The sequence below is a fragment of the Cynocephalus volans genome, chromosome 3 (assembly GCF_027409185.1).
Source record: "Cynocephalus volans isolate mCynVol1 chromosome 3, mCynVol1.pri, whole genome shotgun sequence".
Lineage (NCBI taxonomy): Eukaryota > Metazoa > Chordata > Mammalia > Dermoptera > Cynocephalidae > Cynocephalus > Cynocephalus volans.
In genome coordinates, this window is record NC_084462.1 from 67908062 (window position 1) to 67936015 (window position 27954).

The 27954-nt window shown below is 47.1% G+C and overlaps 1 protein-coding gene across 19 annotated transcripts; it reads left to right on the top strand.

Moving 5' to 3' along the window:
• On the top strand, positions 1–27926 carry CELF6 (CUGBP Elav-like family member 6). 19 transcript variants are annotated; one of them, XM_063088678.1, is made up of 12 exons: positions 1–262; positions 4015–4097; positions 13152–13200; positions 25168–25296; positions 25405–25484; positions 25657–25800; positions 25920–26052; positions 26137–26286; positions 26510–26572; positions 26854–26934; positions 27021–27164; positions 27799–27926. In XM_063088678.1, the coding sequence occupies exons 1-12, from the start codon at positions 1–3 to the stop codon at positions 27924–27926; spliced, it is 1446 nt and encodes a 481-aa protein (XP_062944748.1). The 19 variants fall into 19 exon arrangements, with proteins under 19 accessions (XP_062944748.1, XP_062944751.1, XP_062944750.1 ...); XM_063088686.1 differs by having other exon boundaries at positions 118–262; positions 26510–26584; positions 27021–27103; positions 27798–27926; XM_063088685.1 differs by having other exon boundaries at positions 118–262; positions 26510–26573; positions 26849–26934.
• The last annotated feature ends 28 nt before the right edge of the window (positions 27927–27954 follow it).

The window sequence follows — 27954 nt, forward strand, 5'->3', positions numbered from 1 at the left end:
ATGGCCGCGGCGCCCGGAGGGTCTGCGCCGCCCGCCGGCCCCAGCCCGCGCCTGGGTTTCAGCACCGCGGACAGCGGCATCGGCATGAGCGGGCTAAACCCGGGTCCCGCCGTACCCATGAAGGACCACGACGCCATCAAGCTCTTCGTGGGGCAGATCCCGCGGGGCTTGGACGAGCAGGACCTCAAGCCGCTGTTCGAGGAGTTCGGCCGCATCTACGAGCTGACGGTGCTGAAGGACCGGCTCACCGGCCTCCACAAAGGTGCGCGGGGTCAGCCCAGCCCAGCCTAGCCCAGCCCCAATCCAATTAGAGTACGGCCCGGTCCCAACCCCAGCCCCAACCACAGCCCCAGCCCTAGCCCTACCTAGAGCCAGTCCAACACCAGTCCAAAACCAGTCCTACCTCAGCCCAGCCCCCTCTCCAGATCACAGAGCCCACAACCCATAATTTTGTTTCTGACACCCTCCCTGTGATCATCACTCCAGTCCCCTAACATGTTCTGCATTCTAACCTCCAAATCCCTACATCCTTAACATCCCAACAGTCCCCACCTTTCAGCTGAACCTCTCCGCCATCCCTGTCAAACATCCCAAATCCTGAAATTTTGAAACTTATTCCACCTTCAAGATCTCTAACACCCTCAACTTCCCAAACCCTGGATGCAAGCATTCCTGAACCCTCCATCTCGTGCCACCCCACTCAGGCCTAACCACCCACACACATATCTTGGACATGCACCCCTCTTTCTGCCCTCCAAGTCCAGCCAACCCCCAGAGCTGAGAGTCAAAGAAATTTTGAGTCTCAGACTGCCAACCTAAAACCCCACAGACTCAAACTCTCCCAACTCACAAAATCCAATTCACCTCCCAGGAGGCTCTCAGTTTCAAATGCCCCCCTCATGTTTGACAATAGCCCCAATCTCTCCTACTCTTTGCCAGAATCCCAACACTCTCCACCTCTTCTGATTTGGGTCCAGAACCCTGACTTCAGTTGAGAATTCTCACCACCCGGTGCCCCTTCATCTTAGGTTTCCCCTCAGCTGAATCCATACTTCTTTCATCCTCTAATCCCCCCACTCCAGTGCCTCTTCTTTGCTTCTTTCCAATCCTCTTTATGGCCTCCTGCTTTCCCTCCTTCACAAGCTGGTCCCAAACCATAGCACTCTCAGGGTGGGTCAGGCTGAAGAGGCAGAAGGGATCTTCTCCCTGCCCTTGCTAGAGAGACGGAGTCACCACGGTCCAGTCCAGCCACAGCCCTTTCTTCCTGTGGAGAGAGGGAGGAGGCTTGTTTACATGCAGAAAAGTCTGTCCAGGCTGGGCTGGAGTAAGATAGCCAGAGTCACATGTCATATATGGGCAGGGAAAGGAGAGATGATTTGAGGAGAAACACCCTCATCTCACTACCACCACCACTGTTATGCTGTGGTTTTGGGTTTTTGGTGAGAAGGATCACCAACTATCCTCCATGATCTTCCTAACAGAGGAGTGGTGGCCTTGGATAACAGCTAAAGGTACATTCCTAAAGGCTGAGAGATGGAAACAGACTGCCACCTCTTAACAACTGGGAGGCCTTGGGGTGCGGGGCGGGAGTCCTTGGCACACTAATGTATGGACTTCAGGAAAATGCTCATAGAAGGGCTGGGACCGTCTGGGTAGGGGTACAGCTTCCACCCTTTAGGCTGCAGTTATGTTAAAGGGGCCTGAAAAGACAAGACCACACCATCCAGATTCCTTCTAATGCAGTCTGGCTGCCTGTCTTTGTGTCTGTCCATCCACCTATAGCAACTTATTTTCTTATTTTATAGACATTGATTTCAGTATGTAAGTACAAATCTGATCTTTGTAGGCCATCTGTACAATAAGGGAAGTGTATAGGATACCATTAACTCTCATTCTTCTCACTCAAACAACATCAGAGTCTCTCTCTCCCTCCCCATTTAGCTCTAATTCTCCCTGGTTTTTTTTCATTCATTTGTCCCTCATGCCATGCCTCTCCGTCTTTTCATCCCTCCATTCTTCCACTCCCTATCCCAGATAGTCCACATGGGGCTCCTTTAGGCAACAACTGGGCCCCTGAGCCTTTCAGAGAGGCCCCCCTTGCTTGGCTCTGACATCAGATGATATGGCTTGGTGACTGAAGATGGAGCAGGGATGTAAGTGAAATCAGGTGTTTGGTGATTTATTACCAAACCAACCTGCAACTCTACAAGGCAAGTGTCACCTTGCCAAACAATTGTGGAGAGTCTCCAAGTTGACATCTTCCCCATCCTCTCCCCAGCAACAGTGATGTCTGAAAGCTAGAGTGACTCATTTTCCTTTAGATGGCCAGGTACAGAGGGAAGTAGTCATGGTGCTTTGAAAACAACCCCAGCCTGGAAGTTAAGTTCCAAACCCTGCCCTGCCACTGACACACTCTTTGGTCTTCAGTTTCTCTATTGATATAAGAGTTTGGCCCAGGAGTTCTCTAAGGCCCCTTTAACTTGATGAATGGCAGATAATCCACCCATTAAGGGGCAGTCACATAGAAGATATCAGAAAAAAAAAAAAAGTTCCCATTTGCCTTTCTAGTCTGCTGAAGTCCAAGTGGAAAACTGCACCAAGCTCCTAATAGCTTCCCACATCCACTTTCTCTTCCTTCAGTGCTTCTTCCTCCTACACTCAGAAGGCTCTTTTTCAAAACACAAATCTTATCATGTCACAACCCTATTTAAAATTCTTTAGTGGCTTTCCATTGCTCTTAGGAAAAAGTTCAAAATCTGACTGAGGCCTAAGGCTATATATGACTTGATTCCTGCATTCCTCACTGAGCCACCCTGCCCCCATTCACCAGCCTCCAACCACACTAACTTTCTATCCATTTTCCCAACACACTAAATTCTTGACTCAGTCTTCATATATCCTATTCCCTCTGCCTGAAATAATCACCATTCTTGTCACCTGGTTCTTGAGGATTCAGTGTTCTTATTCTTGAGGACTCAGTGTCTTCTTTGAGACATTCCTCAACCTTTTGGAATCAATTAGGTGCCCTCCACCTCCCTGTGATTTGTTTTCTAATCCCCATGAAGGCAGGAAATATATCTGTCTTGTTGCCACTCCATCCCCAAGCCCATCATAATACCCCACCATAGTAAGTAAGTATTTGATAAATATTTTCCAAATGAATGATTGCTCAGTGACTATGGGAAAGGAAGAGATTCCTGTTTCAGTGCTTCCTAGCAGGCTACAGGTTCTGATGCTGAACAAAGAGGGGTAGGCCTGACCCTTTGGCTCAACCCAGACCCTTTTCCCTGACCCACATCTGATATAAGAGTTTGGGCCTTTACAGGGGTCAGATTTGGGGTGCAATAACCCTTTAAAAGTCCCTATCTTGAGGCCCTGGGAGAGTTGACAGATCAAGCTCCTTGGGCAGAATTGAGGGTCCCTGGAAGCTCCCACTTATGGGAAGTCCTTAAACCAGTCCTGTCTTCCAGACCTCAAATCAATCCATTCCCTAGTTTCAAACTTAGGGCAGGGAGGTGTTGGAAAGGAGCTGTGGGGTCCTGGGCTTGACCCCTGACCCTCCTCTTCCTCTTCTGCCTCCTCCCATATGAAACTGAGTTGGGAAGGAATGGAGGCTGACCTAGGAGAATTTGTGAATCTGAATCCAAAAAGAAAGGGGAGTCTGGGTTAAAGATGAAGGCAAAGCCGCTTAGGGAGGTTTAACCCCAACAGGACTTATGGCTGGAGTGGGGAGGGGAGATGTGGGATTGTATGAGCATGTGACTGTGTGTGGGTACGTGTGTTCCCTGGGCAGGAGTCCAGGAGAAAATGAGAGGAATCCAGAGCCTGGGACGCAGGTCCCCAGGCACGTGAAGCCCTTCCCTTCGGAGAAGGTGGGTGGCAGAGAAGCCTTCCCAGAAGCAGTGTCCTTGTTTAAAGGAGAGTGGCCTTAAGCTTGCCAACTTAATGGCATCTTTCCAAGAAGAGTATTCGGGGGTTTCAGGAACCCCCCTGAGCCAGCCTCTTCCTCCTCAGGCTGTGCCTTCCTCACCTACTGCGCCCGAGACTCTGCTCTCAAGGCCCAGAGTGCACTTCACGAGCAGAAGACCCTGCCAGGGGTAAGTCCACCAGGGCTGGGGGGTGGAAATCACCTCAGGCTGGGGACAATGCCCTATGTGCATGTCAAAGCAGCATGTGGGGGCTGGATTGGGACCAAGAGCTAGAAACAGTCATCTTTCTAAGAGAGGTCTTACCTCTGCCCTGAATAACTACAAGTTCTTCTACACTCAGTCTTCTGTCTCAAAGAAATGGGCTCAAGACCCCTGGGCCAAGTTTTCCACCCAATCTTTTAGGAGAGGCACCAGTGTTATAAGCTAAGCTAAAATGTGTTCACCATGGCTAGAATTGTGGCTTCAGGTATCATTTGTCACTGGTATGAGCATGTATGCCAATACATGGGATAGAGGCTCTGCTGGGCTGGTATCCCATTTTCTCCAGTCCCAGGGTCCTTGATGGCACTTCCCTCTTGTCCTCTTCCTGTAATGTGTTTTTTTTTTTTTTTTTTTGGATGCTTTGATTCACCAAGATTGTCTTTCCTCCACACTCCAAACACTTGGCTAAAGTTAGGGGAGACCTGATTCTATGGGCAGCTAGGCTTGTAGGCAGTAATGGTACCTGGTCTTGTCTTGGCTAATGGATAATCACTGGACATAAGGCAAAGTGGGATCTACTGACTATGTGGTAGAAAGCAGCGATCATTAGGAGCTAGCATGGGGTTTGCCAAGAGCAAGTAATGCTACACAGCCTCATTTTTGCTTGTCCAAGGAGTAGTGTCTAGAATAGAGCACTATTCAAATGCCTGGAACTATGTCCAGTTCTAGGCCTCAGATTTAAGAGGGTCATTAGCCTACCAAAAAGAGACCAGGATGGAATGAAGACACAAAATATGTTACTGGATGACAGTTTGAAGGAATTGGGGATATTAAACTGGAGAAGATAAGGCTGAGTGGGACTTGAATAGAGATGTCTAATATAATAATTAGAAATACTGGTTTTCAAGTCTCACAGACCTGGATTCAAATGTCACGTCTGCCATTTAGCAGTTTTGTGTCTCTGGATACATTACTTAGACTCCTGAGCTTCAATTTCCTCATCTATAAGGATTGGATTATACTGGATGTGAGGGTGATCTGGCTGTGACATCTGTCACCCCATTGATTGCCAGGGTTGATTTAGATGATCTGGCTGGCTAGGTGAGTTTCCTCTTCCTCCCTCACCACTCCATGTGTGTTCCTCCCAAAGCTGCATACTCGGTCCAAGAGGACGACCTTCCCCAATAGAGGAGGGGACCATTCTTTAGTCAAGGGTATATGAGTAGCTGCTCTCCCCTGCTAGAGCCTCCAAACAAGCTCTCAAGGAATGGGCTATACCAACACCAAGCTCACTGGGCTATACTGAGGATTAATTGAGGCTTAGCGAGTGCCTGGCACAGAGTAAGATCTCAATAAGTATTACTGATGGGGTAGGGGTATCCTCCTTCAGATTCTGAAGAGGGATTTTGTTTTCTATGAGTGGCCCACAATAGCAGGATCAGGATCAGTGAATACAAGGAAGAGACACTGATTTTAGCTTGGCATAAAGAAGTCACTTCTGTGAATTGGAGCTTCCCAGCAATGGAGCAAGTTTGCCAAGAGTTGATCAAGCTGTTAACGGGGTGTCAGATTCTAGAACTAATCTCAGTAACTGAAGTAACTTAAGCTTCACTCTTGGGGACTCAGTGACAACTAACACCAACTTATCACCATTATCAATCCTTCGTATGCAGCCTCTGGAATCAGAGACCTGGGTGTGGATCCAAGCCCCACCACTCAATAGCTCTGTAAGCTTGGGCAAGGCTTTACATCCAAGCCTAAGTTTCTTCATCTGTAAAATTGAACCCATAGCATTGTCATAATGATCAAATGAGCTAAGTCATGTAAAGTGCTTAGCACAATTCTTGGCAGGAAATAAGCACTCAGTGTGGGTTAGCTGGTGGTAGGTAGTAGTAGCAGTAACAGTAGCAGCAGCAGTAGTAGGAGTCATCATTCATCTAACCATGGGAGCAAATGACTTCTGCTGCTAGAACTGAGCGTCAGTGAGACAAGCTGTAACATTCTGTGTGGGAAACAGCATGGTAAATGTGCAGAGATGGAAGGAACAGGGGGGTGTGAAATGGAGTTGGGCTGTGGGGGAGGGCCCATGTAAGCACGGGCCAGGCTGGAGAGAGAATCTACAGGGGGTAGCAGTTGAAAAGGAAACTTCAAATGCCAGGCTGAGGGGTCTGCACTTTATCCTGAAAGCAAATGGGAGGCACTGAAAAAGTTAAGATGAACTTTGGGAGAAAAAACTCTCCTCAACAAGCCACAGGGCTCCACTACATGAGGAATACCTGGGGGGCTCTATGATGCTGAAGGCACTTGAGACGAGGGCTGTGAAGCCTGAGAGTACTGGGAGAATTTCCAGGAGAGAAGAGTAAAGTAATAACAACTAACATTTATTGCTACCAGTGTTCTTAGCACTTTACGTGTTTTAAGCCATTAATCTTTTATGAAGACGGTATTGTTATTGGATTTCCCATTTTAAAGATGAGGAAACTGAGCCACAAAAATTAAGTGCCTCGCCCAAGCTCATGTAGTTACTAATGGGAAGATCTGGACTTCAAGCCCAGTTAATCTGGCTCCAGAACTTACTCACTTAACCACTGCACTGTTACCTGAGCCAACCTGGTGGCAGACAGAGATCTTAGGTTCTGAAGAGGGTGGTGGCTGGGGACATCTTCCCCCTCTCACCTTTGCATCTGCAGGCCTCCAGCGTGGCCTGGCTTCCTCTGGTACTGCCAGGGCTGGCTTTATTCACCCTCCCCAGCTTAACAAAGTGAAAATTAATATTTAATTATTCTCCTAAATGAAAATCGATGGCTGTGTTGGCCAGCCCCAGCAATGTCCATGCCATCAATCTTTTCTCTGGGCCTGCCAGGGGCAGTAGCGACTTTAGTCACCTGGCCTCAGGCCCACCAGCATGGAGGGAGGAGGGTGCCCAGCTCTCTGCAGGCACTGGGTCTTGGGCATAGCTGCCACCTGCTGGAGAAGCAGGGACAAGACTTCAATCTGGACTCCTGCTAGAGTTAGGTAGAATGGTCACCGTGGGACCAGGAAAGGATGGGTCAACACCCAAAGAGAAAGCCTGGACCCCCAGGGGAAATTTCATGGGATCCGATGGACTGAGACCTTCTCTTAGCTCCCCTCCTTTTTCCCCCCTGCCAATTTCTGTCACCTATTAAAGTTTGGTCCCTACTCAGGACTTCCTTCAAACCTCAGCAATCTACCCCTCCAGGCTCCCATCTCCTTCAGCTTCTTCCCTATGAAGCTGGAACTACTTCTTTGAGCCTCACTTTAGGTTCCAGAATCTACCCCAAAAGAGTGGAGCCTAACTTCAGCCCACTTTCTTGGATTCAGAGGGTGCCCCCTTATTTGTCTATCTCTCTGCTCATTACCTCCCTTCCTTTGGGAATCCATCCCTTCAAACACTGTGAAGGAGGCAGACATAACTGAGTAGGGGAGTGCATTTGTTTTTGCAGGTTGTGCCCTGCACAAAACAGCCTGGGTGGAGGAGCAAATGGGGGCTAAAATCCAACCATACCTTATTGACCAAGCCATGTGCATCATTGCAGGGCTGTGTCAGCCCGGAGAAAGAGGCACATTTTTTCTAATTCATTCCCAGGTTTGGGGGAGTTTCTTTTTGTAATTCTACAAAGGCACTGTATGTGCTAGTAACTGCTCAGTAAATGGGTTGGAGCTTTTGCCCTCAAGGAGCTTCCAGCCCAGAAATAACTCACTGCATCTCATCTGGGCATGTAAAAGAGGCATCAGAAGTAGGGCAGGAGGAGATGCTACCTGAGTTAAATCATGATCATATTTCATCATGTTTGAGGGTCTGGACACCTAAAAGACAAAGGCTACTTCTGAAATTCTGGGGATAATGTGAGAACTGGCAGGGAAGGTGTCCACCAAAGGTGGTTGAGGCTTCACAGAAGTGGAGAGTGTCGTGCATGTTGTGCAGCAGAGGAGGCAAGACTCACAAGTTTTGACTGCCAGTCTCAGGATCTTGGGCTTCATCAGTAGGCTTGTGATGGGAGACCTTGGGTGGATTCTAAACAGGATAGAGTGAGGGACTGGTTTTAAAAGATTACTCTGGCTACAGTGTGAAGGCTTCGTTGAGGAGGAAGCAACACTGGAGGCAGGAAGACTCTTTGGGACACTGCTGCTTGAGTGCACGTGAATGATGCTGCTGTCCTGGAGCTGAGGATAGGGCAGGAATGGGTGTAAGAAGATGGACTTGAGAGCTATTTAGGATATCCATATAGATTCTAGAACCAATGGGACCTGATAGTGGATTGAATTAGAAGAGGGGGGTGAGGTAGAACAAAGTGTTGAATATCATGAAGTTTGCTTTTTTCCTGCCCCACTCTTCCCTGCACCTTATGACACCACTCCCAGACCCACCAGTGCTCCCTTCTTGGGGAAGGTTCTGATAAAGTCTCCTCCCACGAGAGGGAGGATAGCTGAGGGTGTGATTGCTGACTGGAAGAAATAGCTGGCATAGGATAGAAGAGTCTGGAGAGGGAAGTGCTGAGCCCAAAGGCAGGAATTTTAGACAAGTCCATCAGGGAGTTGGGGTAGGGTCTTGCTTTCCCTTCTGCTCACTGGGTCAGAAGGACCTTGTGTGTGTCTGTGCCACCTGTGACCTTCCCCACTCCATTGCCGGAATAGGTTGTTCTCTCTTCTCTCTGACATTCTCTCCCTTGATTTCCCCTTCAGGGCTGGGCCCTGAAGCAGACATAGGCCTGAACTCCACCTGAGAAACTCTCAAGGGAACATGTGCTCAGCCAGGGCAAGAGCTCACCTGAAGTCCCACAACAACAAGTTCTTGGCCAAGAAGGCAATGCCCTCTTTTCCTCAAAGGGGAATCCCAATTGCCTCACCCCACTCCCGTGTCCCTCCCCTGGCTGTGGCAGGAACAAAGCAGGGTAGGGTTGCCCAGGTAGCTCATGTGGGCAGCTCTCTCTCTCCTTCAGCCACACATAGCGTTCCTAAACCCCGGGTGTCCTCCATAACCCCTGACCTTTCCGGCTTCTCCCCTGGGGACTTCCCCACACCTCTAAAGTCCCAAACTGCCAACTTCCCTAACTCCCAAGCCATAAACCTAAGAGACAGCCAACATTTCCTTCTCTCCCATGGCCCCCACATCCTATAGAACTATAGTCCAGTTAATTCTTCCTAAACATCTCTTGAATCTGTCCATTTCTTTTTACCCTGGTCCAGATCACCTTCACCTCTTACCTGTATCACGGATCTTCCTGCCTCTAATTTTTCCCTCTCCAAACTTTTCTCTGTATAGTGACTGCTTACGGGATCCTTCATAAGACAAAACTGACTAGACCGTTTCCCTACTTAAAATGCATCGCTGGGTCATCGCTGCCTTTGAAATACAACAAAGTTAAAATTTCTTGCTTTGGTTTTCACAGCCTGCCCCGATCTGGCCCTTGCCTAACTTTCAGTTCCATGTCCTTCCATTCAAAAACAAGCAAACAAACACAACTTATTATATCTTAAAAGAAAACAAAAAACTAAACCAGAGCTGGCCTGTTAGGTGAGTTTGTTAGAGATGGTGCTAATCACACCAGCGTCCAGAGTTCGATCCCTGTCCCAGCCAGCCTTCCACAACAAGCAAGAAAAATGAAAAAAAAACCCCAAACCAAACCAACTTTTTTTTTTTTTTTTTTTGTCTTTTCTGTGACCAGCCGCACCATGATCCTGAGCGCACCGGCCATCTGTATATAGGATCTGAACCTGCGGTGGCAGCGCTCCCAGCGCCGCACTCTCCCGAGTGCGCCACGGGGTCGGCCCCCAAACCAACTTTTTATGGCTGGTGCACCTAGCAAGATCTAGCTATCGTCGTTTTCACCACACCACGAATGATAGGATCATGATTGCCCCTTTTACCAGTGTGGAAACTGAGGCTCGGAGACCTTATGGAAGTTTCCAGTGATACAGACAGGATTTAAATCTATATCAATCTAACTCGGAAGCCATTTGCTTCCTTCTAGCTACCTTTATGCCAGGTGCTCACCAGAGCCCTTACTCCTTTAGGTTTGCAACTCCCTGTCCATCCCCCAGCCATCTGGAGTGCTCAGCTGCCAGCCCTACCTTTCCCATTATCTCCACGTGGCCGATGACTCAGGTCCTGCAAGGCCCAGGTCAAACACACCCTCCTCTGTGAAGTTTCCCTCAGTCAGCCTCTCTAGCTGGAGTCAGTCTCTCCCATGGCACTTTACGTTGCACCTGCCCAAGGCCCTCGTCCCTCTGTGCCTCATTGTTTGTGTTTATGTCTTAAAAGCGGAGTCAAGCAGCACAAGGTAAAAATCATGGACTTCAGCATCAGACAGACCTGGGGCAAATCCCAGCTCAGCCACTTACCCACCATATGATTTTAGACAAGTGATATAACCTCCCTCAGACTCAGCTTCCTCATCTGTAATATGGGGACAATGGTATCACTGTGCAGAGTGGTTGAAAGGACTTAGAGACAATAAATGTAAAGTGCCCCAGGAAGGGCCTGGCACATAGTGGGCTCTCAGGAAATGGTGGCATTATCTTCTTCTCTGTGAGCCTATGAGGAGAGGGTCCTTATCTAGGTCATCTCTGTCCCCCTTGAAGAGCTCAGCCTGGGGCTTGTCACAGATCTCAGGAGATGCCTGCAGCACGCCTGAGCAGTGGAAGGCCTAGGCCTACAGCCACTGAGGCCTGGACCCTGCAGGTCCATGGGGGACGTGTACATACCACCCACCCGCTCTCCATCAAAGGGTGGTGAAGTGGGCAGGGGGAGGGAGATGAGGGGTCCCCCATAGCACCCAAGAGCACTATCTCCAGGGAAGCCAGTCGGGGAGGCATCTGCCATGGAAACCACTGTTGTCACATGTGCTCGTCACTCTAGGCTCCAGAGAGAATTTCTCAGGATCTATTTAAGAACTTATAAAATAATGATGGTCTTGCTCACCCTCACTGCCCCCCACCCCAGGCTTCTACCCCTCTCTCCTTCTTTCCTACCAGGCTCCTCACAGTCTCTCCTGCTCCTTCTTCCTGACCCCTTATCCCGTCCCTTCCTTTCCATGTCCACCAGTATTTCTCTTTCCTTGCCCCTCTCTAGGTCTGTCTCTTTCTCTTGCATCATTTCTGTCTTCCTGTGTTTCTTCATCTTTCCTTGTGTCTCTGCTTTCCATGGCTCTGTCTCTTGGTCTCTCCTCCACAATCACAGGTGGCCATGCCCAGGGACGGGTCCTGTCCTCCTGGTCCCTGGTCCAGGCCAGTCCAGACCTGTCCAGCTCGCCCTGATCTGCTTGGATTGATCTGTCATCCCCTCTAGACTGCAACCTGAGTCCTGCCGGTGTCTCAGCCCCCACCCACAGCCTGGTACACTGCGGGTGCTCCACCACCAGCGGGTGGGTCTGTCAGAGCCCTGGGTGGGAGGGGGATTGCACTGGTTCAGGCTCGGCCTGTTTTCCTTTCCTTTTTTTTTTTTTTTTTTTTTAAAGTCCTCCCACCCCACCCACCCCCAAATTTGATCCAAACGAAATTGCTCAACTGTGACTGCCAGGGTGTTACCATGGTTACCGAGTAGCACTTGTGGCTATGGTAACAGGAAGCTGCCTGTTGTCTGGGCAACGAACATATTGGTAGAGGATGGAGTGGCCCCTGATTGGTGCAGAAGCAGAGCATTTCCTGAAGGGAGAGCGTCAGATCATCACCTTCTCAGGCCAGATGGGCATCAGCGCCCCTTCCTCCACAACAGGAAGGCCGCTGTTCTTTTCTCCCGGCACTCAGCTGCCTGCCCCCCAACAATAATTCCTCACATCCCACGCACCCAGCTCTTGGCAGTTTACAAAGACCTTTTGCATCCCCATTACCTCATGTGATCCCCACTACACCCATGAGAGGAAGGTGAGATGGGGATTCAATCATGAATTCACTCAGGGTGGTTGGGGGATGGGAATGTGAGGGATATATTGAAATCACCTAGGAGCTTTTTCAAATTATACAGTCCCTCAACTTAAGAGCCTGATATGGTTCCCAGGTGATTCTTATTTACCCCTGAGCAGGGAACCCATGAATTAAAAGGTGAAATTGGCCGGAGGGGGGAAGGGATGGAGGGAGAAGTAAAGCTGCTTTCCAGGTTTATAGCTTGGATGATGGGAAACATCAGGTTTGGGCAAAAAGATGAGCTGTAGTTCGGGTGTGTTGAGTGAAGGTACCAGTGGGACTTTCTAGTCAGGATGTCCAGCAAGCAGCTGGCAACATGGTTCTGCAGCTCAGGAGAGAATGTGGCCTGGAGGCACGGAGCTCTGTGTCATCCCTGTGTGGATAGAAGCTGAGGCTGTGGGTGTGGATGAGACTGTCCAGGGAGAACGGGAAGTGCGAGACGAACAAGGGCTGCGGATGGGGCCCAGGAGAACTCCAGCATCCTCAGGGGAAAGGGAAGGGAACCCAGAGAGGGGACAGAGGTTGGGAGAGTGGAGACTGTGGTGACACAGAAGCTTGGGGATTGTTTTCCCCATTTGACAAATTGAATCTCAGAGGAAGTGGCTTCGTTAAATTCATACACCCATTAAATGGCAGAGTTGGGGGTAGATAGCACTAAGTCTGGTTCCCAGATTGTTTAATCGAAATGATTATATTTTCAGTTTTAGACATAGAACACAAATATGCTATACTAATTCTGCCCCTCCCACCCAATTTCTCTCACTCAACGCTTTTAAGTAAGTCTAGGAGTCAGAGGGACAAGCCTCACCTGGTCCCTGCCCAGAGCCCAAGGCAGAAGAATCTCTTTAGGTGCCACATTCCACCCTGTGCTTGCCACTGAGGTTCCTGTCACCCATCCCTTCAGGTTTCAACACTTTCTAAATTCCCGGGTTTAAGGAAGGAATCTTGGAGAAAATGTATAACCCCAGTGTGGGAGTGGTGGAGTGCAGAGTTCAAAGGGGCTAAAGCTCAGATCCTGAGGAGTCCAGGGGTGGAGAAGCCGGGGCCCCAGGACCAGGCAGTCATGCTGAATGAGTGTTTTGGTCCAATGTCTTTCAGATGAATCGTCCGATCCAAGTGAAGCCAGCTGCCAGTGAGGGCCGAGGAGGTAACTTCCCTGTCTGACAAGCCTCAGGGTATCACTCATGCAGGGGATGGTGGGCCCACTCCTGGAGTCAGTCCTACCCAAAGCTTATTACTAGAGCCTCCCTGGGTCAAGGGGACAAGGGATTCAGGGTTGCTCAGCCTCAGAAAAAGCTAAGCCATCCCAGCTCAGACTGTGGAAGAATGGGGCTCTGGAGAGCCCAGGCTCAGAAGAGGCAGGAAGGACCAAAGCAAATGCTGGGCATAGAGGAAAGGAGCTCTTGCCACCTCAGCCCTGGAAAGAAGTCATTCCTATTTGGCCAGGTGGAACTTTCAGGTTTGTTTGAAGAATCAGGCTGGATTATTTTCCTTTTCCAGATTCTTCTGATTCCAGAGAACCCGGTCCATTCTGAGTTGAGGCCACTTATTCCTTCATTGTAATTGCCTGGTTACTCATGGTAAAAGACAGACTTTGTAAGCCATAGTGAGGAATTTGACTCTATGCTGAGGACCATGGAAAGTCTTTGAAAGTTTTTTAGCTGCACTGTTTCCTGGTAGAGAAAAATCAAAGCTCCTTAAGAACAGGAGGGGCAGAGAGCCTGTACTTTCTGACAACCAGCTGGGTTCTGGCCAGCCTCCATGCTGAAAGGCAAATGCTGGCTTCTGGTATCAGTTCTTCTTGTCTTTCTTGTCCTTGGGTCTTATATAATTCCAGGGTATCTGCCTATAGCCCTCCCTAGATGTCCACTGACTCTCCCCTTTGGATAAGACTCTTACCCTGTCTTACTCAAGATCAGCCAAGGCTTTGTTAGGTGAAAGAAGCTGCCCATGATCAGAGAGGATGGAACCCAATTGATAGAAACATTTGTTGACTCCTACTAATTCTGCATACTCAGAATTCATGCTCAATGTCCACATCCACAGGGGGTTCTGTTGGCTTCATGGTTCCATTGTGAAGTTTGTGCCTCCAAGAAATACTACCTTCATCCTTTTAGATTTTCTGACCTGTGATCTAAGGTCAAGATGTTATCACCCCCACTTTGTCTTGGAGAGATATTTCCACGTTTCTTCCCCTTTTCCGCACATGCTCCCTCTTTTTCCATTTCATTCTTTCCAATCAGGTTTTTGAGGCTTCCAGGCTGCATACAAAAGCTCTGCTTCATGTGTCCCAAGAATTTCTGCTTCTTGGGAAATTCTGCTAGGCAGCAACGCCATTGCTGGCCACTTTTTAAGCCCTGCCCACAAACACAACACAGTCCCATAGCTGAGAGTTCAACTAAGAGTACATGAGTAAGCTGAGAAGCAGACAGGCTGGGCTGTAGTTTATTTAACTATCCAACCAACATCTTCTGAGTAACTAAATCCACAATATGAATACAGATGTGAGCAAGGCAGACCTGGCACCTGGCCTCATGGAGCTCAGAGGCCATGAAAAGACCAGAAAAGAAGGGTCACAATTCAATGCGATCACTGCTTTTCAAGAGGAAGTCCAGTGTGGGGGGTGGGGCGGTGTGGGGACACGAACAAGGGGCATCTTACCTAGTCTGGGAGGTCAAGGTGGGCTCCCAGAAGTAGTAATATTTAAGCGAAGATTTCAAGGATGAATGGGAAGTAGTCAGATAGAAAAAGGAAGAGAGAGGGAGCAAGTGTCTCAGGCAGAGGCAATAGCATGTACAAAGACCTCAGAGCTCAGAAGAACATGGTGCAACTTGGAGTCTTGTTCAGGAACTAAGTCTACAATGCTGCAGCACTCCTGCTGCATGGAGTCTGGCACATCTCGTCAGTGTTTGGGCAGCTGCAAAAAGGGGGGGCCTCCATTGCTGGTAATGCTTCTGCTTGGCCTGGTCTGTGTGTTTTGGTTGTCTAGGCCCCAAGCAGTGACATCAGCCTGAGTTTTATTTTTCTTCCCCCTTTTTGTACAAGTTTTGCAGATGTCATATCACTGACAAATTCTGTATATGTGGCATCCCACCTATACACCTGTTTAAGAGAGCAGGAAAAGCAAATCTAGCTGAAAAGAGGTCTGTCTGGCAGGAGAATTCATAATTTTAGTAGTTATATGTCACATAGATATTTCTGGACAAGTGATGGCTCTCAAGGATCATACACTCCAAACACATCCATGAATAATCTTTCTTGCAGGTTAGAATGACCAGATCTCTCAATTCCTCCTTGCTCCTTGCTACCTATTTGGAAGAGAGGAGGCATGTGTCTTGTAGAACAGTCTTGTAGAACAGTTAGGCCTTTATGATTTATAAGTATTTTACTAACTGATCTGTGTAAGATAATCTTGTCAATAATCAAAATGGGTTCCTTTTAATCTCTTCTAATGTGAGTTCAACTCTCTGCTGAATCTCAACACAACCTAATGCTTTCAAAACTCAACTTTTTGAAATGGTGCCGAATTTTGCTTTTGAAATGTATCATTTGAGCGCTGGCCCGTGGCTCACTTGGGAGAGTGTGGTGATGATAACACCAAGGCCATGGGTTTGGATCCTACATAGAGATGGCTAGTTCGCTCACTGGCTGAGCATGGTGCTGACAACACCAAGCCAAGGGTTAAGATCCTCTTAACGGTCATCTTTTATTAAAAAATAAATTAATTTTTAAAAAATGTAACATTTGACATCAATGTGGAACAGTCTGTCCCATTCTAGTCTGATCTGTGACCCCAAACCTTCTGTAAACCTTCAGAGTTGATGGCCACACCTGTCCTGATATATTTAAGCCAGTGAGCCTGCATATTTTTTATTATTCCTGAAATTAAATTCCTTAGTTTACAGTTGATTAATAATGGTTTCTATATCTGATAAGAATACTGGTATCATGAAAACATACTCTAAGGGATATCAAGGCAAACAGACCTTTTGAAATTCCACCATTTTCTTCTGGAAGGGATTATTATGTGACTTTTCTTTCCATAAAGCAGGGATCACCAATTCAAACACTACAGGAGCTCAAGTAGGTAACCCTAAATGGGTGAGACTATCATGACTTAACTTAAAAATTTACATTCTAATTACATTAAATGTTAGCAACTCAATTCAGTTTTCTCAAGTGGACCAGCACTGTGAGAGCCTAACCAAACTTATCAGGTTTGCTTCTGTGGTCCAAAGACTGCTACTTTTTCCCATCTGCTTTGAAGAAGTATTCCATCATGCACACATAAGCTTTTTAACAAAAATAGTTAACTTTATGTTCTGTCTCTTGAATTTTGATGGCAATGCAGCAGAGTAATAATATTCCTACTTTTAATCAATAAGCATTAGGTTTGTGGTTGAAATAACCACCATGAATATTATATGGTGTATTACTTTTAGAAGTTATCGGTAATACTTGTTAATTCAATGCCTACAATAATAGTGCAATATTCTGCCTGATAGAAGGTAGGGTCCCCTTCTTCCAAGGCCATCCCTAGTAGCCTTGGTGGCACTTTCCTCAGAGTGTCAGATGTGCATCCAGGCCTTCATGAACTATATTATAGCAGCTTTTTAATGTATCCCAGCCAGTTCCCATAAATTCTGAAGCTAAATTCCACACTTTTCATATATTCCACACTCCATGCCTATATTTTACATCTGTGACAGTTACACATTGAGCAGTAAACTATTAAAGGAAAACATCTAATTTTCCAAAATGAAACTATCTCCTAACATACTAAAGGCACCCATTTCTACGTTTAACATATATAGTGTCAAATACTTTTCCTTCAGCATTAAGATGCATCTGAAGGTGAACATTAAAATGTTTGCCTGGATAAAAATTCAAGGTTTGTGTATTTTAAAATGTTAATCTCAAATTATAAAAGGCCAGAGGTAAGGATCTCCAAATCCTTCAGAAAATGGATTTGCTGTTCAGCATGGGGACTGTGGTTGATTTTTCCTAACCTACATGATCTCTGCTTTAGAAACACTAATAATAAGTTAAACTGTAAATACCAACCTTACAGGAAAAGTTTTTTTTTTTTCTCCTAAAGATGACCGGTAAGGGGATCTTAACCCATGGCCTTGGTGTTGTCAGCACCACACTCTCCCAAGTGAGCAAACCAGCCATCCCTATATAGGGATCTGAACCCATGGCCTTGGTGTTATCAGCACCACACTCTCCCAAGTGAGCCACGGGCTGGCCCAGCAGAAGTATTTTTTAGTCATAAGGCAAAATCTTCAAAATCATTGAACTGTGTATTCTTTCTTCTCTTTCAAATTTCATTACATAGAGTCAATAAATTCAGAAATCACAATGGTGATTTCTCTGCTTGTTCCACTTTTCAACTTGGCTGTATTTTTAACTCGAAAAATATTTATGAATCCAAGATGCCTAAGGTACAGAAATGGGTTAAGTAATCAATCCATGCACTCTCTTCACTTTCTTTTCTTTCTTTCTTTTTATTTTTTAACCTTCAAATTTAAAAGATTCTCTGAGGATTTTTAAACACACCTTGAGGCATCTCTTTTTCAATATTTAAATTTGGGTTAACTCAAAAGACAATTATCTGTTATCACATTAATCCTCCTAATCACCATTCTACAATTGTTTAAGTAATTTCTACATAAATTTGCAAGGGTCTAATTACATACCAGCCTGGATTTTGAGTAATAAACATATACTCATATTACTGTCTAACTAGGTGAGCCTTTTTTCCAAATTCTTTCTAGGATTCCACTTTATTCAGTGTGTGACAACTAATCTTTGCATTAAAGTTGAATTCTGAGATAGAATTTTTAGAATTTCATAATACTGGGACATATTCTCTGACCTAAATCAGATGTGAAACTTAGCAACAACTGTTCTATCACAGTCAGTTGACAGTCATATCTGTCTTTGATCCTTAGACTTATTTAATTCTAAAAAGTGTTTTTGCAAATAAGTCCTGATTGGATAGGTTTCACTGTACTGGTTGAGACATTCCTCAAGTTAATTCTTCACTTCCTGAAATGTGTTCTAAATCTGAAGGTAAAGAGGCACTTTCCTTCAGCTTGGCTCAGAGCAGATCATCCAAAGCTAATTGTCATGACACTTTTAGACTGTGGCTGTGGCTGAACCTGAACCTCTGGCAAGTTCCCCACTACGTGACACTGCCCTTCAGGCACAGGTGTGCAGCCTGCAAAAGGAAAGTGCATCTCTGTAGGCTAAGACTCTTCTCTGTTAAGGAGACCTGGAGGCCCAGGCATGTCTACCTTTCTTTTTTACCTCCTGGCTCTCCTGGATCAGGATGAAGGAATAGTGGAGTCTCCGTTCTGTTTCTTGGTCGAAGCCTCTTTGTTGCAGCCCTTCTTTATTTTATTTTATATTTTTATGGTAAAATACACATAAAATTTACCATTTTAACCATTTTTAAGTGTAGAGTTATTAGTGTTAAGTGTGTTCACACTGCTGTGAAACCAATCCCCAGAACTTTTTCATCTTGCAGAACTGAAACTCTGTACCTATTAAACAACTCCCCGTTTCCACCTCCCTCCAGCCCCTGACAACCACCATTCTACTTCCTGTTTCTAAGAGTTTGACTACTCTACCTTATATAAATGAAATCATACAATATTTGTCTTTTTGTGACTGGCTTAGCATAACATCTTCAAACTCATCCAGGTTGTAGGATGTGTCAGGATTTTCTTCTTTCTTAAGGCTGAATAATTGTCCATTGTATACATATACACATTGCTTATCCATTCATCTGTTGATGGACATCTGGGTTTTGCTTCCACCTTTTGGCTATTGTGACTAATGCTGCTATGAACATGAGTCTACAAACATCTCTTCAAGGGACAGAAAGACAAATACTGCATGATCTCACTTATCTGTGGAATCTGAAAAAGGAGAACTCACAGAAGCAGAGAGTAGAATGGTGGCTGCCAGAGGCTTGCAGGGGAAAGATGGAGAAAGGGGAGGTGTTGATCAAAGGGTACAATGTCTTAGTTAAATAGGAGAAATAAGTTTTAATGATGTATTGCACAGCATGGTGACCATAGTTAACAATGTATTGTACATTTCAAAATTGCTGGTAGATTTCCATCATTCTCACCATAAAAAATGGTAAGTAGGTGAGGTGATGGATATGTTAATTAGCTTGATTTAATCATTCCACAATGTGCCATTGTCCCTTCGTATCTGCGGGTTCTCCATCCACGGATTCAACCAACCACAGATCGAAAATATTTGAAAAAATAAGTGCATCTGTACTGAACTTGTATAGACTTTTTTTCTTGTCATTTTTCCCTAAACAATACACTATAACAACTATTTACATAAAATTTACATTGTATTAGGTATTATAAGTAATTTACAGATGATTTAAAGTACATGGGAGGATGTATGTAGATTATAAGCAGATACGATGGCATTTTATATCAGGGACTTGAGCATCTGCGGATTCTGGTATCTTTGGGAGGTCCTGGTACCAATCCCTGATGGATACTGAGGGACACCTGTGTACATATATCAAAACATCACATTGTACCCCATAAATATATTATTATCTGTCAATTTAAAAATAAAGAAATGATTTTTTAAGGTACAAAAAAAAAAAAAAAAAAGACCTTCCGTTTAACACTTTGGGGTATATACCCAGAAAAGGTATTGCTGAATCATATGGTAATTCTATTTTTTCAATTTTTTGAGAAACTGCCGTACTGTTTTCCATAGCAGCAACACCATGTTACATTCCCACCAACAGGACACAGGGGTTCCAACTTCTCCACATCCTTGCCAACACTTGTTATTTTCTGTCTGTTTGATAGTAGTCATCCTAATGGGTGTGAGGAGCTGTTTCATTGTAGTTTTGATTTGCATTTCCCTAATTATTAGTGATGTAGAACATCATCTTTTCACATGCTTTGCCCATTTGTATATATTCCTTGGAGAAATGTCTATTCAAGTCCTTTGCTCATTTTTGGAACATTTAATTGTACATAATTGTAGGGTACAGCATGTTGTTTCAATACATGAATATATTGATTTACTTAGGATAGCACATCTTTGTACCCATAAGTCCACCGCTTCCCCAGCCCTTGAGTTCCCCTTCTCCCAGCCTCTGGTAACCACTATTCTACTCTCTACTTCTATGAGACCCACTTTTTCTTTTTAGATTTCACATATAAGTGAGATCATGCAGTATTTGTCTTTCTGTGCCTGCTTTACCCATTTTTTAATCATTGAGTTGTAGGAGTTCTTTACATATTCTGGATATTAACTCCCTAGATATATTACTTGCAAATATTTTCTCCCATTCCATAGGTTGTCTTTTCATCCTGTTGATTGTGTCCTTATATGCACAGAAGTTTTTAATTTTGTTATAGTTTATCTATTTTTAATTTTTGTTGCCTGTGCTTTTGGTGTCATATCCAAGAAATCATTGCCAAATCCAATGCCATGAAGTTTTTTTCTGTTTTTTTTTTTTGTTGTTGTTGTTGTTTGTTTGTTTTTTGTTTTTTGTTTTTCTTAGAGTGCTATAGTTTTAGCTCTTCTCAAGGGCAGGGGACGTGGTACTTTTAGGACTCATCCATTTTAGATTAATTTTTTGTATATGGTATAAGGTAAGGGTCTAACTTCATTCTTTTGCATGTGAATATCCAGTTTTCCAAACCCCATTTGTTGAAAAAAATGTCCTTTCCCCATTGAATGGTCTTGGCATCCTTGTTGAAAATCATTTGATCTCATATGTGAGGTTTTATTTCTGAGCTTTCTATGCTAGTCCATTGGTTTATATGTCTGCCTTTATGCCAGTAAAACAGTTTTGATTATTGTTGCTTTGCAGTAAGTTTTAAAATCAAGAAGTTGCTCCTTTTTTTCAAGACGGTTTTGGCTAGTCAGGGTGTCTTGAAATTCCTTATGAATTTTAGGATGGATTTTTCAAGTATTGCTGCAAAAAACACCATAGGGATTACATTAAATCTGTAGATAACTTTGGGTAGTATTGACATCTTAGCACTAAGTCTTCCAATCCATGAGCACGGATGTCTTTCCATTTATCTGTATCTTCTTTAATTTCTTTCAGCAACATTTTGTTGTTTTCATTGTACAAGTCTTTTGCCTCCTTGGTTAAGTTTATTCCTAAGTATTTTATTCTTTTTGATACTATTGTAAATGGAATTGTTTACTTAATTTCCAGATTGTTCATCGCTAGTATATAAAAATGCAACTGATTTTTGCGTGTTGATTTTGTATCTTGCAACTTTGCTGAATTCATTTATTAGTTCTAACAGGTTCTTTTTATGGAATTAAAGTCCTTCTGATGCTTATCAGATCTGGCCGGGAGACTCTGAATGTCTTGAATATTTCCTTCACTCACTTTCCCAGTCCTCCTTGGCTTCTCATGCTGCAATCATCACTGAGAACAGGAGAGAGATACTTTGCTACAATTGCTACCACCAGCAGGACTTCCTGGATTGGTATTTGAATTGAATGGTGGACCAATATTTTTAGGATGTGTTTGGTGGTTGCTATTCCATGGCTGAGACCTTTCCCTACACTGTCCATACAATAATGACATCCCACCAACATAGATGTAGTGGGTGTGAGAAGCCTAGAAACCAGACACTTCAACACTTTGGGAATTCCTTTGGACCAGGTGAGGCAGAGCCTCCTTTCTTGAACAGCATCTTAGTGCCCTTCCTGAGGAAGATGAACTGCACCGACTCTGCTATGATTTCTGGGCTCTCAGCTCCATCATTTGCTGCATTGGAATCCTTGACCTGTATGATCAGCTGCACGAGGCAGCTTCATGGAGATGGGCCTCTGGGAGCCTAAGACACTTGTTTTGAGTTCAAATACTATTTGGTAGGAGAACAAGGAGTACATTGTTTGCCAATTGTTGCTGCATTGATGCTGCCTTCCAATTTCTTCCACGCCAGGAAGGTTGAGTCTCCATGTGTGAAATCCGCATCTTTCTAGGGACCTACCCACCACCCATGGGATGCTTTTATTGAGATACTTCTGATGTGCTTCTTGTAGCATCCTCTTTTTAACAAACTGGTAGAGTTTGATCTACAGGTTTGGTAAAAGGAAATTGAGGAAATTGATAAAAGGAAATAGAATTATCTGGGATATATCCCATCAGCATCTCTTTGGGCATTAATCAGCACTCAGAATCTTCAGGGCAGTGGCTTTGGAGGCTCTTCTCAGGGGTCCAACCTGTACTTCTCTTTGACCAGGTATCTTAAGAAACTTACCCTCCATTTTGAGTCACCTGAGGCTCATAGTCACTGTAACACAGCTCATCCTCCTGTCAAACACTATAAAGATCCTATAAAGTGGCGAGGGAGATGCCAGGATTAAAGGTGATAACAGGATTCAAGGTGATTCAAGCAGCACAGAGCCTAGTCCATAGTGGGTGCTTATTTCAGTTTCAAATTCTGTATACCCCAGTAGCCCAGAACCTAGGGTCAATGCTCTGACATGCAAACAGAAATTCTTAGCTTGGGAGATTCTTGCTGGAAAAGAATCAGAGAACTTCATGTACCATGACATGAGCTTGAACTAACCACCATCAGCAGAAAAGAACAATAAAAGGATGAACAGATGAAGGATCAGAACACAACCATCCATAAAAACATCTTTCCTATCTTGGGGGCTCTATCTCAGCCTGTATTACCTTTCTTCCTACACAGGGCTACCTGGATGCTGGTCCATATGGCATGACATCTTATCTGGGTGCCATCATCATCTTGCAGACCCTACCCAGTAACACTATAAATTAGGGGATCATAAAGCCCCTTTTGGACTGTGGAGGCCCTAGGATCTTCTCCAGCCCCTCTTGGGCCTTCTGCAGCCACATAGGCACACTTTAGTGTTATAGCTCAGAACAATGACACAGTCTTCTGGGGTTTGATTCCTTGACCAAACAGGGCCTGTCCTCCAATATCAAAGCAAAGCCACCAACATCAAACCAGTAAACAGATTCATGAAAGACCTTTCCTGTCTTCTCAGGTTCCTGAATAGGATGATCTCACATTTTCCTTTATACACTATCTGGAACTCTATTCTCTATCTCCTAGGTCAGTGGTTTCAAAGGGCTTTCCTTTTTTCTAGAGGTTACTAGGGGAGGATCAAGCAGGAAGAACTCCCACCCCCTCCCCTCTTTTCTGGCTTCAGTCAGAGCAGTTCTGCTTTTCTCTTATATTTTGAGCTTCATCCTTATATTTTTTTAACATTTAAAATACTTATTTATTTTTTAATTGACAATAATTGTGCATCCTAATATTTTTGTTAGAACAATGTATTCCACCACTTTTTGTTTTACAAAAGGTTGGAAACAAGTGACCTGCTCCAAGGGTATACTGTTCTGTAGCTAACACCCCCAGAAGCAAAGCACACCCACTAGATTGTACTCTCACCACAGAAGGTTGGCACCTCCTCCAGAATTCCGGCCTCGAGTACATTATCCATCCCCTCCCCCTCAGGATCTCTGGGCAGTACCTCTGTGGACAGAGGGCAGGATTCTGCTGAAACATTCTGCCTGCCACATATGAACTGCAGCCCCCACTGTCCACACAGACACAGCATAGACAGACAGACAAACACCTTAGGATCCCCAGGGCAGCCTAGGCTGAACTCCACATCACCAGGTGAAATATGGACACACACATGCACTTTTTGGAGATCTCTCCACTAATTTCAGTCAGTCTGTTCTTCCTTTTCACTGTCACCCAGGCTTTGGTCTGTGACCCCCACCAGATTTGTATCCCCTGCACTCAGGATCCAAGGACCCTCTGCCTAGCCATGCTTGTCAAGGAGTAAAGGAGTTTGGGATCGGTTTTCCTGAGCTCCAGGATCTTGAAGATGATTCCTGAGCCAGATCCCCACCCACTCCTGCTCTCCCAATTTGTATTGTCCCCTACATGGTCAAGCTCCATACCAAATTCAGAGACTTACATTGGTACAGGGAGGAGCCGACTTTAACAGCAGGCCCTGTGGGTTGGGACTCTCTATCCCATGCTCCTGGATAGTGCTCCTGAGGCCCAACTTGTTGAATGTGCAGCTAAGCCTTGGTTGCCAGCCCCAGCTCTCTAGCTGCCTTCAGGGGACACAGGCCCAGCTTGCATCCCCTTTCTTGCATCTCTGCCACTCACATGGGAAACGTGGACACAGGGAGGGAATCAGACTTGTGCTCAGGAGGCCACTCAGGTCTACAGGCAGAACTTATTCTCCCATAATGTGATATCTCAGGGAGGCATCAGGGCAGGAGGACAGGAAAGTCTAGAGAGAAGGCAACAGGGTTCAGAGAGGGCCCTGGAAGCTTGGTAAGGGTTAGGGTAGTGGAGGTAGGAGTTAAGGAAAGGGGTCAGGGGTTCAGCAAATATAGCAGAGAAATGCTAATGTTGGAGACTCAGGAACCCAAGCTTCCTACCCTCTGTAGGCTTTTTGGAGGGGCATCCAGGTCGGATTTGGTGGTGGGGGTGGAGATTCATCATTCCATTGCTCAGTGTCTGGGGATGGGACAGTAGGATGAGAACTGTTTTTTATTTGTTTGTTTGTTTGTTTTAACCCAGAACTCTCCTTGATTTGAGCAGGAAGGGGCACTGACTCTAGCCACTAGGCTGGCCAGCAAATGTGTACTTCTCTTCTCTGGACCCAGTCTGAATACAAAGGCCTTCTCTGAACACCTTGTCCCTTAATGCCATCAAAAATGGTCCAAAACGGCATTTCCCAAACTCTAAGAACAGAAAAGTTGAACATATACAATGAAGCATATAGGGCTATACCCACCCAAAATATCAAGACAGCACCACTCTCCACAATAGCAGCAGTGAGCCCTTCTGGGTTTCTCCAGAACCCAGGTTTTCCTGATGGAAATTTGGGCTGCGTTCCTTTCCTCCAGATCTGTCTATAGGTCATCCTGCCTTTCAGAGAAACCCACCCTTGTAGCCCTGGGGGCCTTCTCACTCCCTACACCTCTTCCCAGAGCTAGACTGGTGAGCTACCCTCCTAACAATTCAGTCTACTCTGCAGAGTCTAGGAAGGCTTGGGGTCCCCAGGTCATTCTTGACTTTGTCCCCAGAGGACCGAAAGCTGTTTGTGGGAATGCTGGGCAAGCAGCAGGGTGAGGAGGACGTCAGACGCCTGTTCCAGCCCTTTGGCCATATCGAAGAGTGCACCGTCCTTCGGAGCCCAGATGGCACCAGTAAAGGTGACCTGATCTGACCCTGGGATTTCCTGGTGACCCTTTCTCACTCTGGGCCACATAACCCTTTGGACCCTATGGCCTGAGCCACCCGATCCCTCTATCCTGCCCCAGGCTGTGCCTTTGTGAAGTTCGGGAGTCAAGGGGAAGCTCAGGCGGCCATCCAGGGTCTGCACGGCAGCCGGACCATGGCGGTGAGGGCGGGTGCCCAGGCCAAGGGTGAGGCCAGTGGGGCGGGGACGGGCTCCTCCCCAAGTGCGTTTGGTGTGGTGCTCCGGGAATGGGCCGGATGGGGAAGGCGCTCAGCCCAGGGCCAGGGCTGCGGTCGAGATCGGTCACCGCGGCCTCCTCTGCTGCCCTGCTCAGGGCGCTTCGTCCAGCCTCGTGGTCAAGCTGGCGGACACGGACCGGGAGCGCGCGCTGCGGCGAATGCAGCAGATGGCGGGCCAGCTGGGCGCCTTCCACCCCGCGCCATTGCCACTCGGGGCCTGCGGCGCCTACACCACGGCGGTAGGTGCCTGGCTGTGGCAGGCAAGGGTGGGCAGGTGGCTGGGACAGGCCGGGGGTAGGGAGACCGGGGAGCTGCCCGCTGCTGGGCCCTCCACACCCATCCTCCGTCCTTTTCAAAGATTTTGCAGCACCAGGCGGCCCTGCTGGCGGCGGCACAGGGCCCGGGCTTAGGCCCGGTGGCCGCAGTGGCGGCCCAGATGCAGCACGTAGCGGCCTTCAGCCTGGTGGCCGCACCGCTGTTGCCCGCGGCAGGTACGGAGTCCTGGGGGACAGGGGCCGCGGCTGGGAGGGGCCGGACGGGGCCGCGGCCTGACGCTCAGACCTCTCCCCCGCCAGCAGCCAACTCCCCGCCCGGTGGCGGCCCTGGCACGCTCCCAGGTCTTCCGGCGCCCATCGGGGTCAATGGATTCAGTCCCCTCACCCCTCAGACCAACGGGCAGCCAGGCTCCGACACGCTGTACAATAACGGGCTCTCCCCTTACCCAGGTGGGCCCCTTGGCCCCCAGCTCCATCCAAATCTCCCCGAAGTGGGGTGGGGAGCGGGGGGTGGGGGCGGGGATGGGAGGGCAGGGCCCAGCTTCCCCGGAAGATATTCCCCTCCTTCCCCGCAGCCTCTCACAGCTGTCATCCATCTCCCACACTGCCTGAGCCTCTCGCCCGACCTTGCCCGCCCGCCTTCACCGTGGGCCTCGCGTCCCTCTCTCCCCAGCCCAGAGCCCCGGCGTGGCTGACCCCCTGCAGCAGGCCTACGCTGGGATGCACCACTACGCAGGTTTCACTTGGCGCTATGCGGCCTGGGGCGGGGGAGTGGGGGTGGGGTGGGTTGAAGGGCCCCAGAAAGGAATAGGGAGATTTGTGGGGGGGTTAGGCTCTGTTCTGAATCGTCTACCTTCCCATTCCCCCCCCCCCCCCGCCCCGCGCCAAAACGACCTCTCTTGGGGTAAGGGTTATGGTGGAACATGGGCTGAATTGGTTGAAGGTGGCCAGGCAGATGGGGTCCTCCTCAGGGGATGGCTCCTGGGGGTCACTGCCCACTCCCACCTCTGTCTCCAGCAGCCTATCCGTCGGCCTATGCCCCAGTGAGCACAGCTTTTCCCCAGCAGCCTTCAGCCCTGCCCCAGCAGCAAAGAGAAGGTGAGGGACTGGGGGCTGGAGATCAGGGCCTGGTGGGGCTAGACTCAGGGTTCCTGCCCTGAACCAACCTGCTACTGTTCCTGCAGGCCCAGAAGGCTGTAACCTCTTCATCTATCACCTGCCTCAGGAGTTTGGTGATGCAGAACTCATACAGACATTCCTGCCCTTCGGAGCCGTTGTCTCTGCCAAAGTCTTTGTGGATCGAGCCACCAACCAGAGCAAGTGTTTTGGTGAGCCAAGCTCCGTCCCTAGGCCTCTCCCACTCCTAACTGCAGGATTCTCTACAGACGCTAAGATCGTTCCTCTATAAGGCAATGATTTCCAGAGACTGAATGTATGGAACAAAGTGGGGTCACAAACCAGTGATGGGACTAAGACTAGGCCAAAACAAGCCTTATTTCAGGTTTGTTTACGTGGGGAAGTCAGGTGTCTGCAATGCATTCTACCATGTCGGGGCTTTGGAGTCTGGCCAGGGCAGAGGAATCTGGGTGTGGGACCAGAGACCTCTCCAATTCCAACTGCGGTTCTGGAGACCAAAATGGGAGCTGCAGAGGGAGACAGCCAACCTATGCCAGGGAAAGACAGAGAAACACTCAATCAATACACTGCCCCCCCCCCCCCCCAAGTTGCCTCCTGTCCTTCCAACAATCACATCTTTAGGAATCTCAGGCCATTTTCCCATGTAAGTATAAACGCACATCTGTGTGTGCTTGCGTGTACATGCAGACAATACAGGGGTATATATTTGATGGAACTGGCTTGAGGGGGCTGGGAAAACAGGGTGCTGGTCAGAGAGAAAGGAGGCCCTGCTGTTGGTTCTCAGCTAACCTCTCTGCCCCCACCCCCCACCCCACCCCCTGCCAGGGTTTGTTAGTTTTGACAATCCAACCAGTGCCCAGACTGCTATTCAGGCCATGAATGGCTTTCAAATTGGCATGAAGAGGCTCAAGGTCCAGCTAAAGAGGCCTAAGGATGCCAATCGGCCTTACTGATCTGCTCTCACTGACCAGCCACAGAAAG

What these genes read in the sequence shown, in the direction of transcription:
- CELF6 (XM_063088678.1), top strand. Translation starts at nt 1, where the DNA reads ATGGCCGCGGCGCCCGGAGGGTCTGCGCCGCCCGCCGGCCCCAGCCCG. An exon ending in GCCCCAGCAGCAAAGAGAAG is followed by an intron (nt 26,935 to 27,020) that starts GTGAGGGACTGG and finishes CTGTTCCTGCAG; the next exon opens with GCCCAGAAGGCTGTAACCTC. An exon ending in CAACCAGAGCAAGTGTTTTG is followed by an intron (nt 27,165 to 27,798) that starts GTGAGCCAAGCT and finishes ACCCCCTGCCAG; the next exon opens with GGTTTGTTAGTTTTGACAAT.